The sequence below is a fragment of the Chaetura pelagica genome, unplaced genomic scaffold, assembly GCF_000747805.2.
Source record: "Chaetura pelagica isolate M959 unplaced genomic scaffold, ChaPel_1.0 scaffold627, whole genome shotgun sequence".
Lineage (NCBI taxonomy): Eukaryota > Metazoa > Chordata > Aves > Apodiformes > Apodidae > Chaetura > Chaetura pelagica.
In genome coordinates this window covers 956204-975181 of record NW_009953970.1, presented here as the reverse complement: position 1 = coordinate 975181, position 18978 = coordinate 956204, and the positions used below count along the sequence as shown (strand labels likewise).

General features: G+C 39.2%; 1 protein-coding gene across 1 annotated transcript in view; it reads right to left on the bottom strand.

The window, feature by feature from the left end:
- Positions 1-3568: 3568 nt before the first annotated feature.
- Positions 3569-18978, bottom strand: part of ROBO1 (roundabout, axon guidance receptor, homolog 1 (Drosophila)) — a 627322-nt gene continuing 611912 nt past the window's right edge. The window contains exons 28-32 of the mRNA XM_010002162.1: positions 18559-18711; positions 7072-7380; positions 5619-5815; positions 4989-5015; positions 3569-3589 (exon numbers count right to left, since the gene is read on the bottom strand). Of these exons, the coding sequence (XP_010000464.1) occupies positions 5001-5015; positions 5619-5815; positions 7072-7380; positions 18559-18711 (674 nt within the window). The 3' untranslated portion in view covers positions 3569-3589; positions 4989-5000. The remainder of the gene's footprint in view (positions 3590-4988; positions 5016-5618; positions 5816-7071; positions 7381-18558; positions 18712-18978) is intronic.

The following is an 18978-nucleotide window of genomic DNA, read 5'->3' as shown; positions in this document are numbered from 1 at the left end:
TCATAGATTCCAGTTTCACCAGTTCCTTTTCCTCTTTCTGAATAGGATGGAGTTTTTTCTTATTCTCAATGTGAACATAAAATGTAAAGGGATGCTCATTTCCATGGTGTTGTCTCAGATCTTTGACTGAGCAACAATTCAGTGGCTTGATAAAAAGAAAGCAACAGTTTAGGAAATAATGTTAATCATCTTCAAATTTTTCACTGTCACAGACAGCACAACAATGCACTGTTTTGCTTTTTTTAAGAATGTATTTATAGACAAAGTAAAAATTAACATACACAAGGAAAATTCAGTAAAGAAAATCAAACCCAGTTATGCAGTTCATATGCGTTGAAGGTTGCCCAAAGTTGTCAAACTTAAAGATCCACCTTGTGAATGGAATGTTGAAATTTTCAGTTAGTTCCATACATAATGAAGATGTTGAAGGACACGCATGGTGAGGATGATGACCATAGCAATATTTGTAGTTACTCATGCATGGGTAGACCTCAAACATTTGCATGTTTGCCTTTCAGCTGAGTGTTTGGAACAGACTCTTGGTTCCCAACCTTAATCTCAGCAAATAAAAAAACTGTGTACACGTGTACCTCTGCATTTGCAGATACCAGTATCTTCCTGTGTACACACTAAACATTTAGAATGCTTCTCTTCTACATAAGCAGCAGGACTTTCATTTGCAAAGAATTTTCATCTGTAATATAAGTGAAAAAAATGTATAAAAACATTTCCTCTGTTTTTAAGTGGATCCTTTAATTAATTTGAAAGCTTCACTTAAGGAATAAAGTATTTTTAATAGATGGTTCTATTGTTGACAGTAAAAAAATCTCTTAGGAGCTGTGAATACAAAGGATGGAGATTAACTTTTGAAATAACATATTGCAGAATAGATATCACAGATCCTATGCTTTTCCTATGTAAATTCCTCCTTCTTTAAGTTTATTCAAGGAAGGTAACAGACTATGAAAAACTAAAGTAGAAAATGCTAAAAGCAACACATTGTGTAAATTTTATCCACTAGCTAAAGGAATAAATTAACTAGGTTAGTATTTTAACAAATAGTTTGTTCTGGAACATAGGAAGTAAGGTTGTAGGCAGGTAGTCAAATATAGTTGCAGGAATTGGGAGCAAATTACATTGCTTAGGTTTCAAGATCAGTTATAGCTAACCTACTCTTTCAAAATTTTTTGCAAATACAAGTCTAAGGTATATTGCATTACTCTAAAATTAATCCACTTCATCATTTAGGCCTCAAAATAAGTACTCTTTAGAAAATAAACTTATATATAATGCTAAAACACATGCAAGGCATTTTCTAACATTTTCTAACTGATATTTTTACACATATTTCATAGGATCCCAACAAATATTATTTTACTTTGAGTGAAGTCATATTTAGCGGTAACTTATTCAGAATTTCACAAAACACACTAGAAGAAAAATCAAACTTCTACATTCACTATATTCATTCACACAAATGCCATGGTTGGCTAGTCCAGAACTTGTTTTCTTCAGGCATCCAGTGTAATCAAAACCTCGGAACTGAATAATTTTTCAGGTAAAGCATCAATGTGTGAACGACTGAGTTTTCCTGCACTGGAATGTAAAAGGTCAAGTCAAGTGTGTATCAATACCGATTAACATGAGTTATAATTTTAAGACAGCTTTTGTAAGTTTAATCTTCATTATGGTGTTTTTGGTAAGACCACAATGTACTGAGAACCGACCTGGTGTCTACGCAATAACTCTGACAGTTCTGCAAAGTCTGGTGTCAAGCTACTGCTAAGCACAACTGAATGTAATCACAAAATAATCCAAATAACTTCTTAGGGAACACCATAAAACTAATTTACAATAACTCTTAACAAAAAAACCACAAACTCATTAGGTAAGATTACTCACTTACCACTGTTTAAGGCCAGAATTTCAGCTGAAGTGTGACTTCTAGTGAAGCTACACAGATGGCCATGGGCATCAGCTGGTGATCCAATGTGTGGTTTCCAGCACGTCACTGTGCCAGTGAAGAATGAAGCAAGTACCTGTCACGACCTGTCCCACTACACCTTTGGCAGCAGCTTAAGCTTTTGTGGAAAAGGGCTGACACACTCAGGGGTCCTGCCTCAAGCTCCACCTCGTTCCTCACACTCTGCTGCAGCAATGGCTTGGTCTCAAACCACAAGGCCACCCCTTCTGCCAGGAAAGACAATCAGCTGCTGAAAAAATCTGTGCCCATTAAATAAGCCTCTCATACCTCCTCCAAAGGAAAGGTGCAGGCCAGATGTCTCCTGTGGGACAGTCTGGTCTACACGGCTCCTGCCTGGATTATGTTGGTGGCTTTAACCCACAGCAGTTAGAACTTAGGCATGGGGACTGAACCAACCACCCAAAACCCCTCTAAGCAACATAGAAAGATTACATATTTAATTTATTCTACTTAGTTTTAACACTTGCTTTCCTGTTACGGAAAAAAAGAGGTACTTGAGGCTTGTGAGCAATTAAGTTGTCAAGGCTCTAGCACTGTTCTCTGGCAGGACACTTGGTGTCTGGCTCTGGACTGTGTAAAGCTCTTGGGACAGAAGCCGAATGTCAAAAAGAGAAGGAGCAAAAAGGTTTAGCTGAACAAAAGACACAGTGTTGTGGTTTTTTTTCTTACAGAATGTTCTGGCTATTCACACAAATGCCATTTTTTTCTTCTTCTTCTTTTTTTTTTTTTTTTTTTTTCTTTTGAACTGGGATGGCTGTAGAGCAAGATAGGGCAAGAACAGGGTAAGAACTCTGCAAGAATACAGGGTTACAAAAATGCAAGAGTGGAAAAGGGACCATCAACTACTTGACTGTGATCCACAGCAGGGCTCTGCTGAACACACAATGGCTACAGCACAGGAGGACAGCAGGCAGGTGAGACAACTCCTATTTCTGCTGGCCCCAACAAACGTATGACTCATAATATTAATTCCTTTCACATATTTGTATCTTACTTGCTTTGAAACAAATGTATCTCACCCCTGAGGTGAACACTTTTGTTGGTACAGATTTTCTTCATTGGCCCTCTCTGGAAATTGGCAGGCTAAGAGATGTTTTCATTATCACAGTTCATGAAACACTCAGAAATCAGATCTTTAGGGCAATCAATTGTAATTATGTAAAATCTTAGGCTTCATCCAGCTCTCCCACTTTGCTCATGCTACTGTAACTGCATGATTTCAGTGGAACAGATTCGGACTTATGAATAGAAACAAGATCAGAGTTGCCCCTAAAATTATGTTTCAGTGAACACAAGAAACTACACAAGAAAGATAATGTATTTGAGAACATTTTTAATAAATAATGTGACAAAAATTACTTTTCTGATTATTGGATCCTCAGTATGCAAAATTATGGCTAAAATATGAGGTTTCTTACATGAACATAATGAAAACATTAATCACATGGATTGTTCCTTTAGTACTGCACACCCTTTCTATGGAACCTTTCTTTAAAAATCAGCTAAATGAAAAATTTCAGTCCTCTGTAAACACCAAAACACTTTTTTCTTTTTTTTTTTTTTTTTTTTTTTTTTTTTTTTTTCCATTGGGGCTAGTCCTGATAGCTGTCCATAAACAAACACACATTCTTCCATTAGCACCAATGACAAAGAAATTTTATAATTACAAAAAAGGTCATAAAATCCACAGACAGAGGACATAATTTGGCAAATTCAATGCAACTAATGCCTCTATTTCAGCTTTACTGATAATCCAATGTTGAGAGAGGTCACAGCAAAATTGATAGTTTTCCCTAAGTCCAGGAATAGTGAGAAGTGTTTTGATTATGGCCCACATTTACGTTTGTTACTTTACCATCTGTCATCATTCAAATATTCCAAATACAAACATAGAGCATTAACAAAAAGATGAAAAACATCCCAAACAAATGCTTAACATTTTCAATAAGACAAAAAAAAGGTTAATAGTTACAATGGTTTACAAACAAAGTTTAGTGATTGTGCTTTTAAAACCAAAAAAAAAAAAAAAAAAAAGATAAGCAGTGCATTACAAAAAAATTAATCGCCAAGATCAAACAAAACTTCTTTAAGTGGCACTTCTTTAAGGTGAATTGACACAAGTAGAGGTCTGAGATTTGGGCCAGTAACAGTTAATGACAACACCCAATCATTATTAAAAATGTCCATTAATTTTTCTTCCTCATTTTCATAAGCATTGTTTAAGCTGAAAAGTAGAAAAAGTTTCAGATAAACTTGCCATGATTAGGCAAATAGCAATCATATTGGCTTACCTCCTGCCTATCCCAAAGGACATTTTTAATAAGAACGTGCTTAAAGATGAAAATGGAAAGACAAATCAAAGTACCACAGGGGATTTAAAATGAGTACATATTTACAATAAGAGCCACTCATGCCAAATTAATTTTACTTGCATTTGTGAAACTGTTTCATCTGCAAAAGGTTCATAAGAGACTGGCAGAAAAAAAGAGACCCAGTCTGTATTGAAATTGCAAGATATCATTTGCACTAACTGCAGACTACAGTGAAACCCCTAGAATAAAAGAATGTTCTGCATGATGTTCACTTTGGGGAACTTCTTAATCAATGCTGTATCCATCATTATCGACTGGCTCACTGGTGTACCAGCAGTGTACTAAGCACCGCCTCGCAGGGGAGAAGCCTTGGGATCCCAGGCTCTGGAATCCCTTCTGTTGTAATCCTGAAGCAGCAGCTGGCCCAAGTACCACAAAGAGCAGCTTACTTGCCTTCTTGGCCAGCGAAGGTGATGCACTTAGCATTAGGGAATAGACAAGGGCCATTCCTAATTAAGAGGGTTTACAAAGAAAAAGAAATGTTAGCATTCTGGTGGCATGAAGAAAAATGAAAAGTTGTACACTGACTGATTGCACTGAACATTATTTCTGGCGTCAAACATCATCAGACTTGAGGCATCTTAAGTGATTTTTTTTTTTTCTGATTAGATTTTAAAAGCCTGTTACAGTACATGTCGCTGTCTTCAGCTTTCTGTTTCCTGTATTAAAAAAAAACAACAGAAGACATAAATAACCGTGTTAGATCTTATTATCTAAAGTTTGTTTTACATACTTTTTAGTGATTTGTTACCTTTAAATAGTAATTACAACTTTTAATTATGTGCAGCAGTGTGACTGCATGTTGGACACCCTTTCTACAATCAGGATTTAAATTGAATTAATATCACTAGGCAGAAAAAACAAAGAAGATAAGTAGTTCATGCCTTATTATCTATTAAAATCTAAACCAATACACTTCCAAAAATGTGACAGGCAATGTCAAGGTGTTCTTAAATGCTCTAATGCTTTTTTTTCACTTCTGAAAGAATCTGGATAAAGTGCACAGTTAAGTAGTGTATTTCTGCAAGTTCTATTCCACAGGTTTTCGTGTGGTGGCAGTTATACTATGCTACACATTACTTATGTTTTTGACACATTCTTAAAGTTTCTGTTCCTGGCTTGCACATAACATCAATAGATGGATAAATGTACCAATTTTTCTGAAGAGAAACATTTCCGGTTCAAACGTTTTTTCTTGGCATTTGTCTAAGAACAGAAAATGGTGGGATTCCAGCCATCTTCAGTGGTACAACTGCAGTTACCTCCATCTCTTCTTCCTCTTCTCCTTGTTCATACGCTCCCAGTAGCTGCATTTCTGCAACATTCCTTCGGGCTATATTTGCTTGATCTGCCCTCTGTCTACCTCCTGATCCTCTTGACGACATAGAGCTGGAGGAGCTGGGATCTCTAGGATTATTTGATGTTGGAAATGTTGGTCTAGAATATGGCAGGATGTCCTCTGTATAATTAAATATATACATCGTTATGTTTACAAACCCAGAGATACAGTGATCCAAAAAATTTCTGCATGCAGTTGATTTATTTTACTTTTTATGATACTCAGTAGGTTTAAAGCAATGCCTGACAGGAATATGAAATACACTGCTTCCATAACAGCATTATAGAAGCATTCTTAAGAAAAGTTATAGAATTAATGTGGTAGCAATCACTGCAGAAAAATGAATTCATTATTACTGTCCAATTAATTTTAATTTATGGTCACTGCTCTATGTTCTACCAGAAAATGAAGAAAAAATAACCCTTGTATATTTTTGATGTGACTGAGTAGAAGGAAATGACAATATGCGCATGATACTTGCAAGGAGCTCACTGCATCTGTGTATCAGACCTTGTACTTCTCAAGTTGATTTTGAAACAAAATTAGTGGGCATGTTTTAAAATTCCAGCACCATCCTCTTCAGGTAAACTTGTAATAACTTTTCTGTATAGTAATGCACTGTAATCAGTTCCAATCTCTTATTAATATGCTCATTTAAGCACTTACTGCCCAATCACCGCTGATATTGACTCTAGCTACCTGTATGAAAAAGGACCAGGCATTTGTATGATATGTGTTGAAAGTTTTAATGAACACTTGACAAATTCCAATAATCATGTTCCATTAATCAGTAATCTTACCTACTTCCATAACAAGAGATTACATTGATCAAGTCAGATTAATATGTTATGTGTCAGTTAGTAATTACAACTAATGCAGTACTACTTTTGTTTTAAACAGGACCAAGTTTAGACAATGGACAAAAATGGACCAAGTGTAAATTGTTTCGTAGAAAAGTCAAATACCTGACTAACAGATCAACTCTCTAAAAGCCACTCAGTTCGTTTGTAAATTAGATTATGCTTAGATAGATTAGACATAACTAGACTATAAATGTATGGTAGGGGCAGAGGCAGTGATCCCTACAGCTCTTGAGGAATATTTCTATTTGGGCTTCCTCGGTGTTTGCTTTAACACGATGGGTGCATCAGGAAAACAGGATAAAACATCCATGTTTTTCAAAAGCTTTTGTTTCCATTTCACCCTAATGAGAACCTACAATGTGACCTGTATTAGCACCTACGATTACAATAAATGGTGACAATTCAGCAGGCACAACTTCACTCATACCATTGGTGTGAGACACCTGAAATGAGCCGCCTCTTCCCTGTGATCAACACACAACACTTCATTAAACCCAGAGCATGCAAAATAACCTTGAAGAAGATGAGTTTTTGCTGGTGTGCCTTCTCGTTTTGGTGCTTTATTTCCTCGCAGTTTCCCATCATTTTGCTGTTCCTGCGGCTCTCTCCGCTCTCCCGAGTTTGTCCGCACGTCTGAATGCTGTCGCCCATCCACCCCGTCCCTGCCCTTGTAGCTCGCTCCTTTCCTCTCTGCAGATCTGTCTGTCCTCACTTCTATAGAAGCAAGTTTGGGCAACATGACCGGCCGCACCTCCAGCTGGGATTTGGACTGGGCGGTTGGTGATTTTATAGCTGGAGGTGGCACAGGAGGGGGCGGCAAGTCTACAAAGTTAAAAGAGAATAATTACAGTGATATCATAAACTAATGAAATTAAGAAAGAATCTTTAACTTTCACTGAACAAAAAGATGCCCTCTTTACTTTCTCCCTCTGCCCTTCTTTCTCCACCCCAAGAAGTATTATGTTACTGTTACAACTGCTGATGGGTATTTTCTCAAAGCTTGAACTTTAAAAACGCAAAGACTTATTTTCTATTTTCTTTAAAATCTCTATAGAAAGCTGTAATAAAATGTAGGCACTTGGGTATTAATATACCAGTTATGGATATCAACAGACATAAAGATATTGACATATCTTTGTTGATATTTATAATTTTTGCCAAGTTCATTCAACAACACAGCAGCTTGTGCTACAGTTACTCCAGGTTTTCAGTGCTGAGTGTTAAGTCAAATTGGCTGGGGTGTAAGAATTTGTATCAGATACACTGCACAGATATGTTATGATAAACTTTATTAATTATTGAATTCTTCTTTCAAAATAATAGGTTAGCCTATCATATATATCCCCAGAACTGTGGGCATGACTTGAGATAAAAAAACCCCAACACACTCAATCAATGAAGTAACACACTCCCAGGAAGAAAAAAAAGAAAAAAAGATACGGAAGACTTCTGAACTCGTCTTCTTAAGTTAGCACAGTTTAAAGGATTTGACAATTCTGTATATTTTTAAATAGCATTTATAAGACACACGTGTCTTGGGGTTGGTGAGCCTGGAGATGAGAAGGCTCTGGGGAGACCTCACAGTGCTCTTGCATTTTCTGAAGGGGGCCTACAGGAAAGCTGGGGAGGGACTTTTTACAAGGGTTTCTCATGAGAGGACAAGGGGTAATGGATTAAAACTGGAAGAGGGAAGATTTGTGTTAGACATTAGGAAGAAATTCTTTAGTGTGAGGGTGATGAGACACTGGAACAGGTTGCCCAGGGAAGTTGCGGATGCCCCTTCCCTGGAGGTGTTCAAGGGCAGGTTGGATGGGGCTTTCAGCAACCTGGCCTACTGGGAGGTGTCCCTGCCCATGGCAGGGGGGTTGGAACTAGGTGATCTTTAAGGTCTCTTCCAACTCAAACCATTATGTGACACTATAATTCTATGATTGAGAATTAAACCTAGAATATGTAAACTATTCATCAGGATGAATAGTGCTCTGCAGAATATAAAATGTGAAGAAAAAGAATGTAAAAGTAAAAAATGACAATACAAAAGTGGTTCACAAGAAATCTGTAGGAATGAACCACATGAATATAAGAGAACATGTTAAAAAAAGTGAGATGTGAGAGATGTTTCTGAGGTTAATAATCTCGAGTGAGATTGCAAAAAAACCCAACAAAACAGCACTATTAAAAAAATGTAACTTCAGCATTTTATAATAGTGTGCATTCATTCTTTCTACTTCCACAAAAATCTTGGAGCAGCTGTGTTTTTCGAACACCATCACTCTATATACAGCTAATTCAGCCTACTCAAGAGAATATTTCAACTGAAAATTAACTAAATTTGGCCAAGAATAAAGGTAGTACTCCTGAATAAGAAAAAAATAAGCACCTAACAAATACGTATAAATTCAGATATGGCAGATGCCAGATATTTTTGACAGGTTTTCCAGTGAATCAAAGCACAAATGACATTCCTGTGGAAAGGTGTATCAACGGAGAATTCAGTGCAGGCTTACTAGGCACTATCCTCCACATTAAACTTGAGATTTTCATAAGGTTAATTTCCTAAGGGCGGGCATACTTGGGGTAAATGAGATCTCTGACTTCTTGCTCCACTAAAGCCACTGACTTGGTAAAAACAAAACCAAACCATACCAAACCAAACAAACCCAACCAAACAAAACAGCAACAACAAAAGAAAGACCTTAGCAATGAAACACATTAATTCCAAACATCACAGTAGCATTCAGACTGCCTACTCTAAAGATGCCCTGTGAGCTCCAGTCACCAAATCCCTTTCAGTCTGTGCCTACATGTTTGGACATTTGGAACACAGGGCTCCATAGCAACGTGAGCTTCAGAGTCAATACCTGCTTCAAAAAATACTGGTCTGAAGAAGCATATAACCCCTTAGAATTCAACCACTAGGTGAAAAATTGTGTGAAGTCTACCCAAGACCTCAGAATACCATATGATATGTTCCTTAAAAGTCCAATGCATCAGACCACATCAGACCCATCCCAAAGAATAATAGCTGTTTTTCAGAAGCAATGCTGGAGATGATGATGGTTCCCACCCTTTGCAGAATACTTTTAGTGATTATACAACGTGGCCAAGATTAAAAAGAAATAAGAAAAAAACCTCTTCATTAGCCTGAGAAGATTAAAATATTTTTCTTTCTCTGGATAACACCCTTCTCATTTGTCTCCTCTCAGAAAAGGACCCACCAAATTGAAAGTGGATGAAGATAAACTCAGAAGTGTAGACTTTTGGGACCACAGTTGTTCATGCAATTATCTTGTGTTTCATATTCCCCACTTGCTGCCCCTATTAAGTTGTCAGAGCACTGAACAGCCCTTCTGCTGAGCCTGCTGATGTAAAGTGGAAGTACTTAATCCCAAGCTTTTTCAGCCACCCTTGAAGCCAGTCTCCACCAATTGTGATATGGCAATGCATTTGCTGAATGCCAAAGAGACGGAACAGCATTTTTCCTGTAGCCTATAAAATACAACTTGAAACAAAATACTTTAATCAAGAATCCTATCCAGCTGCACAGGATGATGAACAAAGTAGTTTTAAGTTTTGACTATGGACAGGAAAGATGAATTGATAGAAAAAAGCTTCATTAAATGGCAGTAGCTCTACGATACACTAATACCTAAGGAAAAGTAATATTCTCTTTTGAAAACATTTTTGTAACCTGCAGGGAAACTATAAAAATCTTCATTATAACATAGTACTCCTCGCTGAGAGGAATCCTTTACAGAGTGGAAAAAAAACTTCTCAGAGGTCGACACTATTATACCCCTGTGGTATTTATTTTAACAGCTCAGATCACAGAGAAAATCCAGATTCAATCTGTCTCCTTGAGTACAAACTGGCACACTTCTGATTAAAAGGAAAATGGAAGCTTCCATTGTAAGGAATAAAAAATAAATCACATAGCAACATCAAACCAACATGAAGAACTCAGAAGTATTTGTTAAAGGTCAGCTATGCTCACATATTTCATTAATGTGTATGTATGACTGTTGTACTGCTTCCCATGTAACTAAAACAACTAATGGATGCCATTTCATAGCACAGACTACATTTAAAACTTTCCATGTATGTCTTTTGAAAGCAGCAATGACGATTTTCTCAATGAGAACATGTATAGGGATCCTGAGGTAAGGAAAACACCAGTGGGGAAAAACCATCTGCTAAATAAATTTGGCACTGAAGTGGAGAAACTGTGTCAAAAGTCTTGCTCGAGTCAAGGTAAGTAACATCCACTGCTCTCCCCTCATCTCACCAACCAGTTACAACATCACAGAAAGCAAACAGATTAGTCAAGCATCATTTCCCTTTAGTGAATCCATGCTGAATTCTCCCAGTGACTTTCTTTGCTTTCACATGTTTTGAGATAACATCCAGAACAATTTGTTCCAACAACCTTACTGGGAATCGAGGTGAGACTAACCAGCCAGTAGTTCCCTCGGTTCTCCTTCTTGCCCTTTTTGAAGAATGGAGTGATATTTGCCTTTCTCCAGTCCTTAGGCACCTCTCCTGTTCTTCATGACCTCTCAAAGATGATGGAGAGTGGCCTAGCAATAACATCTGCCAGCTCTTTCAGAACTCGTGGATGCACCCCATCAGGGCCCATGGATTTATGGATGTCCAGTTCAGCTAAGTGGCCTCTAACCTGGTCTTTCGCTACCAAGGGAAAGTCTTCCTCTCTCTAGTCTTTATCTCTTACCTCCAGGGTTTGCGATTCAAGAGGGTCAGCTTTAGCAGTGAAGACTGAAACAAAGAACGCATTCAATCACTCCACCTTCTGTGTCTTCTGCCACTAGGGTATCTGCCTCATTCATCAGTGGGCCATCCCATCAATGTCTTTGATATCCCTTACCAGATTTAATTCCAGGTGGGCCTTAGCTTTCCTCATTGCATCCCTCGTTCTCTGACTGTGTTCCTTTATTTCTCCCAAGTGGCCAGTTCTATTTTCCACATTCTGTAAATTTAATTATTTCCTTTAATTTTTTCCAGAAGACCTTTACTCATCCATTCAGGTCTCCTACCTCCTCTGCTTGATTTCTTCCTCATAGGGATGCACCAGTCCTGAGCTTGGAGGAAGCAGTGTTTGAAAGTTGCCCAGCTCTCATGGACATCCATACCCTGAACCATGGTATTCTACTGAGTAGATCTTTGAAAAGGGTAAGCTTAGCTCTTCTGAAGTCCAGGGTTGTAATTCTACATATTTCTTTACTTCTTCCAAGCACGACATTGAACTCCACCACTTGTGCTCACTACAGCCAATGTTGTCCCCAACCTTCACATCCCCAGCAACACCTTCTTTGTTTGTTAATACCACATTCTATAGCACAACCCCCCTTGTAGGCTCCTAAACCACCTGCATCAGAATGTTGTCACCAACGCTCTGCAGGAACCTCCTAGACAGTGCGTGCCTGGCTGTATTGCCTTTCCAGCAAATGTCAGGGTGGTCCCCCGTGAGAATGAGGCTAGTTTCAGCTGCTTGTGAAAGACCGCATCAACCTCCTCATCCTGATCAGGTAGCTTGTAGTAAACACCCACAACAGCATCACTCATGTTAGCCTGCCCCGTAACTCTCACCCATAAGCTCTTAACACGTTCCTCCTTCTCTCCTAGGCAGAGCATGATACATTCCAGGTGCTCTTTCACATAAAGAGCCACTCCACCACCCCATTTTGATGACCTATCTTGCCTAAAGAGTATGTAGCCATCTATGGCAGCACTCCAATCATCTGGGCTATCCCATAATGTCTCTGTAACTGCAATGAGGTCATGGCCCTGTGTCCACATCCAGATCTACACTTTTATAACACTTTTATCAAAACAACTTTCATTCCACAAAAACTGCCTCAGTAATGAAATCAACAGAAGCAAGGACTGCAAAGATACTTGAAATTTGATATCTGGTATCTGAAAATTAATGTGATTCAATAACATGCTGGTTTTTAGCAGAGGTAAGAAACACACTCCTACTTATTATTTACCTTGCTGCTATTTGTGCAGAATATATATTTTTTGCACTGCACTGGTGGAGGCAGACAAGAGTACAAGCGATGGCAGTGTGCATAATGGCTTACTGTTTCAAAGGAGAAAATCAAGGGATTATTTGGTAGATACTCAATTGCTTCTTGTGAGAAATTCAGCTGCCCTACTGTCATATTATTGATACCACAGCTAAATAACCCAGTTACATTCTCAACCAGCTAATTGTGAAAATGTTAGTATTTCAGAGATTTAAAAAAGAACCATGATTTAAAATCTCATGTGAACTGTCAATGGTGTAACTTCTACTGGCAGATTTACTGAACAGAAATTACAAACAACTTTCATTCTTTTTATCTAAATGCTTACAATTCTGAAGCTTGTAACTACTATTAAACCAATTCAAGACAGTTCAGAGGAGACTTTCATATATACAATCTTTGAAAAGAAAAAAATATTCTTTTAAAATTTGGTTTCTTAAAATAAGTACATAAGTAGGTCAGGCAAGTTTGAGAAAGAAGACACATCTGTTAGTTGGTTCTTTTAATGCCCTCTTAGTATTTAACTCTCTAAAAGGCTAGATGAAGAGAAATTAAAAATTCATACATTTTAATCTTTACCTCCTACTGAGCAAAGATTTTTAGCAACAAATATGGAGAACATTATACCGCCTGGATGATTGTCAAGGAACAAAACAACTGAGCTGAAATCCTGTTCCACATAAAGCAGAAACCAATTTGAACTAATGCTAGCAGAAAATAAAAGTGTTAGTACTTATAAAATGCAGAATGGATCAGAGAGCATGGTCCTTCATTTTACAAAGGATTTTTACTGCTACATTGACAACAAACACACTTTGAGAAATACCACTCTCTTTTACAAATCTTGCTATATAAAGAAATAAATATTTTTTTTAAGACTTAGATATATGGCTGCCCGTAATAGTCTTGGCATTTATAGCTCTTTAGGAAGGACAGGAAGGGCAGAAGCGGAAGGGGTGTCACCCTCTACATCAGTGACCACCTGGGAGTCTGTGGAACTCTGCCTGGGCATGGAGGAGTGACCAAAACCTTACAGGTCAGGGTTAAAGGGAAGACAGGAGATGTCATAGTGGGGATCTGCTACAGGCCACCAGATCAGGACGGCTGAGCAGATGAGGCCCTCTACAGGCAGATATGCTCACAGGCCCTAGTCCTCATGGGGTATTTCAACCACCCTGATATCTGCTGGAGGGACAACACTGCAAAGCACCAGCAATTCAGGAAGTCCCTGGAGTGCATTGATGACAATGTCCTCCTGCAAATGGTAGAGGAACCAACAAGAAAGGTGCTGTGCTGAACCCTCTTCTCACCAACAGTGCTGGGCTGGCTGATGATGTAAGACTTAATGGGAGACCAGGCTGTAGCAACCATGACATGGTTGAATTCAGGATCCTTAGGGTAGTGAGGAAGGAGCAAAACAAGCTCACTACCCTCAATTTCAAGAAAGCAGATTTTGGTCTCTTCAATGGTCTGCTTGGCAGGGTACCCTGGAACAAATCCCTAGAGGGAAGGGGAGCTGGTCCATATTCAAGGATCCATGTGCAGGAGCTACGTGTCCAGTGAAGAGGAAGGCAAGTTGGGGAGCTATGAGGCCTGTATGGATAATCAGGGAGCTTCTGGACACAGTTAAAGGTAAAAACAAGGCATACAGAGAATGGAAGCAGGGCCAGGTGTCCTGGGGGGAGTACAGACAAGTTGTCAGAGAAGCAAGGGATTGGGTAAGGAAGGACAAAGCACAGATAGAGTTGGACCTGGCAAGGGATATTAAGAGTAACAAGAAAGGTTTCTACAGGTATGTCAGCAATAAGAGGAAGATGAAGGAAGCTGTGGGCCCACTTCAAAAGGAAAATGGTGACCTAGGCGTGCAGGACATAGTGAAAGCTGAGATAATCAGTGACTACTTTGCCTCAGTCTTCACTGGCAAAGGCTCTGGTCACACAGTTAAAGTTAGAGAAGGCACAGGCATGTGCCCTCCATGACTGTGAAAAGGAAGATTTCCTCACTGTAGGAGAAGAGCAGGTTCGTGGCCTCTGAAGGACTTGAAGGCACACAAGTCCATGGAATCTGATGGGATTCATCCATGGCTCCTGAAGGAACTGGTCAATGAAGTTGCAAAGTCTCTGCCCATCATATTTGAAAGGTCTTGGCAGTTTGGAGAAATTCCCACTGACTGTAAAAAGGGAAACATATCTCCCATTTTCAAGAAGGGAATTAAGGAAGACCCAGGGAACTATAGACCAGTCAGTCTCACCTCTGTGCACAGCAAGATCATGGAGTGGATCCTCCTGAAGGCTCTGCTAAGGCATGTAGAAAGCAGAGGGGTAACTGGTGACAGCCAACATGGCTTTACCAAGGGCAAATGCTGCCTGACTAATTTGGTGGCTTCCTACAGTGGGGTCACAGCATCAGTGGACAAAAGAAAAGAAACTGATATCATCTACCTGAACCTGTGCAAAGCTTTTGCCACCGTCCCGCATGACAGCCTGGTATCAAAACTGGAATAGTGTGGATTTGATGGATGGACCACTCTTTGGGCAAGGAACTGGCTGGATGGTTGCACTCAAAGAGTGTCGATCAATGGCTCGATGTCCAGATGGAGACCTGTGATGAGTGGTGTTCTCTAAGGGCTGGTACTGGGATTGGTGCTATTTAATATCTTTGTCAGTGACATGAGCAGTGGCATCAAGTGTACCCTAAGCAAGTTTGCTGATGATACCAAAGTGTGTGGCAAAGTCGACACACTGGAGGGAAAGGAGGCCATCCAGAGGGACCTTGACAGGCTTGAGAGGTGGGCTCTTGTCAACCTCATGAAGTTCAACAAGATCAAGTGTAAGGTTCTGTACCTGGGTCAGGGCAACCCCAAGCACAGATACAGGCTGGGTGGTGAATGGATTTAAAACAGTCTGGACAAGAAGGACTTGGGAGTGATGATGGACAAGAAGCTCAACATGAGCCAGCAGTCTGTACTTGCAGTCCAGAAAGCTAAGCTGCATCAAAAGAAGTGTAGTCAGTAGGTCAAAAGAGGTGATTCTACCCCTTTACTTGGCTCATGTGAGACCCCACATGGAGTACTGTGTCCAACCCTGGAGCCCCCAACATAAGAAGGAGATGGAGTTTATGGAGAAAGTCCAGAGGAGAGCTATGAAGATGAACCAAGGGCTGAATCACCTCTCCTAAGAGATCAGGCTGAGACAGTTGTGGCTGTTCAGCCTGGAGAACAGAAGGTTCCGGAGGCGACCTTGTAGTGGCCTTCCAGTACCTGTAGGGGCCTACAGGAAAGCTGTGGAGGAACTTTTTACAAGGGCTTGTAGCAAGAGGACAAGGGGTAATGGATGAAAACTGGAAGAGGGGAGATTTAGGTTATACATTAGGAGGAAATTCCTTAGTCTGAGGATAGTGAGACACTAGAACAGGTTGCCCAGGGAAGTTGTGGATGCCCCATCCCTGGAAGCATTTGAGGCCAGGTTGGATGGGGCCTTCAGCAATCTGATCTAGTGGGAGGTGTCCCTGTCAATGGCAGAGGAGATGGAACTAGGTGATCTTTGAGGTCTCTTCCAACTCAAGCCATTACGTGATTCTATGATTGTATAATTTTCAACCATTCATGCAAAGTCTTTATTTATATATCCTTTCTGTCAACCAATCATGTAAATTATTAATGACATTCACATTTCATGAAACTGCTAGTAAATACTCATTCAAGTAATTTGGTAACAGTAGAAAATGTTTCATTTGTGAAATGAAATTGCATTTTAAAGGCTGAGAAAATAATGATGCAATGTATTATTCTCCTGTTTAGTATTTATTCATTGCTTCTAGACAGCAAAAATGCTTAAGTTCAGAATATCTGCTTTGCTTTATTACAAACACGTGTGTATGTTCACCCATTCTGAAGAAAAACAGAACCTCTGTATCAGACAATATTTTATTAAAAATATAAGTAACAGTGTGACATCCAGCCAATAGGAAAATCTAACTATACCTGGGAAACATTGTGCTTAAATGTTTCATTAGTGTCTTTTCTCCACTTAGGGAAAACAATTACTAGGCATTATTTTATTGCTAATTCTAAAGGGACAATATACTAGATATGGCTATTAAAACGAATGGTTATAATCTTCATTAAGGTTCCAAATATGCTTATGTAAATGGACTGGAGGGGGGAGAAGGGGCGAATAAAACAAACAACAACAAAAAAAACCCCAAACAAGCCCTTCAACCTTTGAACTGGATTTTATTAGTTCTGCAGAAATTAAAGCTGTAATTCGCTGTTCCCTGAATGTCCACACTGTATTGTATGCTGAACAGGCTAGTGGAAACTCTTCCCTAATTAGAAAATATGCTGAAGTAAGCAGGTGCTTTATAACACAAAACAAATATTGATCATGATTGCCAAATCCATTGCAATATCTAACCATAATGCACTATGATTTAACTTTGTATAATTACTTTCACAAAAATCTGCCATCAAATATGGGCCTACTTCTTATTTATTCCTGTGTTTGAAGAAAATGGCCTCATAAAACTCCTGTCTACATTTTATTTCTGATGTCAGAGCTGTTGTGTTTGCATCGAGGTTTGATGCTTGGCCAATTACACAATTAAGAGCATTCTCTTCATGAGAATAAAAGCTGATAAAATGTCCATGAAATCTTGCAAAATGCCGTTACAAGGGTCTCATAAATGTAACATTTCTGTTACAGTTTTGGGATTTACACCTTGTGTTGTCCTTTCACAGAAGCAAAGATGCACAAAACCACTGTAATAACCTCTTGAAATCAGATAATATTCCAACAGCTCAGTTTCACTGACAGAAGGGGCCTGGGCATACGCCAAGAGGCCCAGGTGCACTGTGTCATGCCAGTATTTAATGTAGCCTAATATCAGATAGATGCTAGTGAGAGAAAATACTCAGAATAAAGTACAGATAATAGCACGGACAACCACTCATCGCTAAATTACTTCTGCTCATCGTGCTGTGAGCTTTGTATTAAATTTTTTCGTCAAGTGGCAGGAATCATAGGGAGAAGTGGCTCACAACTCCCTTCTTGTAACCCTGGATAAGGATCTATAATATTAGGCTTTCATATGATAATGGCAAATGATGCCCCTCTTTGAAAAATTTCAGACTGGTAATGAAAGTCCTAATCAGATTGTTGTTGCAGAGATTCACGAGGTGGGGGATGATGCCCTTCCTTCTCCTCCCCCCCTCGTTAGCAAATTTAGCAAATTTGACAAGATGGGTTAAATCTTGGAGAATTTATCTTACATGAATTTCCAACAAAGCTCGTGGGCTGTTTTATAAAACTGGAAGGTAGTGCTTTAATAAAAGCTGCACCACCTGAGGCATTTTCATTACAGGCTCTCTCTAGACAACATCACAATGTTTGCATTATCCTCCTACACCCCCAAGAGAATACAAGCACTACCTTTTCAGCAAGAGTTGATATTGTGTGTGAAGGCACGAGAGAAGATGATTACATTTTCCTTTTACTCACAAAGTAACCGCTTGCAACAATACTGTGGTCAGGATTAAAATTCATTGAATTTCTGTTGTCCACCATTTGAATGGTAAATTGTATTTTTCAGGAAAAGATACATTCTGAAGGTTTTAATAGTCAGTCACGTGAATGAAGATTTTACTCCTAACCAAACATTATTCTCAATGACTATACTATTTATGCTATCTGGGCTCTTAAATAATGACAGTAATTAGCCGATTAGGCCACTACAGAAAACAGGTGCAAGGCTCTGGAGTGGAAGCACCGATGTACAGTATAAAGGACCTCTGGCATTTAAAAAGATTAATCTGTTCAGCGTGTTTAGCAACAGGAAACACAAATCACTGAATTCTGAAACATAATGTTACCTCTGTGGAAAAATTTCACGCACACACACTGAATGCATATTTAGAAAGGTTCATTGATGTTTTCACCCATTTCAGTGAACTCACCATCTGTGTAGACTTCTCTGCGCAGATGTCCTGGCTGGTGTTTCTGCTTTTTGGCAGGTCGGACCTTCTGTATTACCACAGCACTCATGTTGCTGTCAGTAGACACGGGGCTGGTGGGTCTAGGACAGTGTGATGCATGAAAATGTCTACGGCCTGGAAATGGTTAGAGAACAATAGCTATTATTTTTCTTATCTAAAATAAGACCTTTCATACTTTCTCTTTCTTCACATCAGAATGACCTAGCTGTACAAAACCTGAAAATACACTGTTGGAACAATAATAGAACTCTTATCCTTCCCGTAGTCAGTTTTAGGGTGAGCTGTAATGAAACTGAAGCATTTCTCTCAGTAGGGAGGTTGTCTTAGTTTCACAGAAATTATCCAGCTGGTTGGTGGCTGGTACCTCCCGCTCCAGGAAGC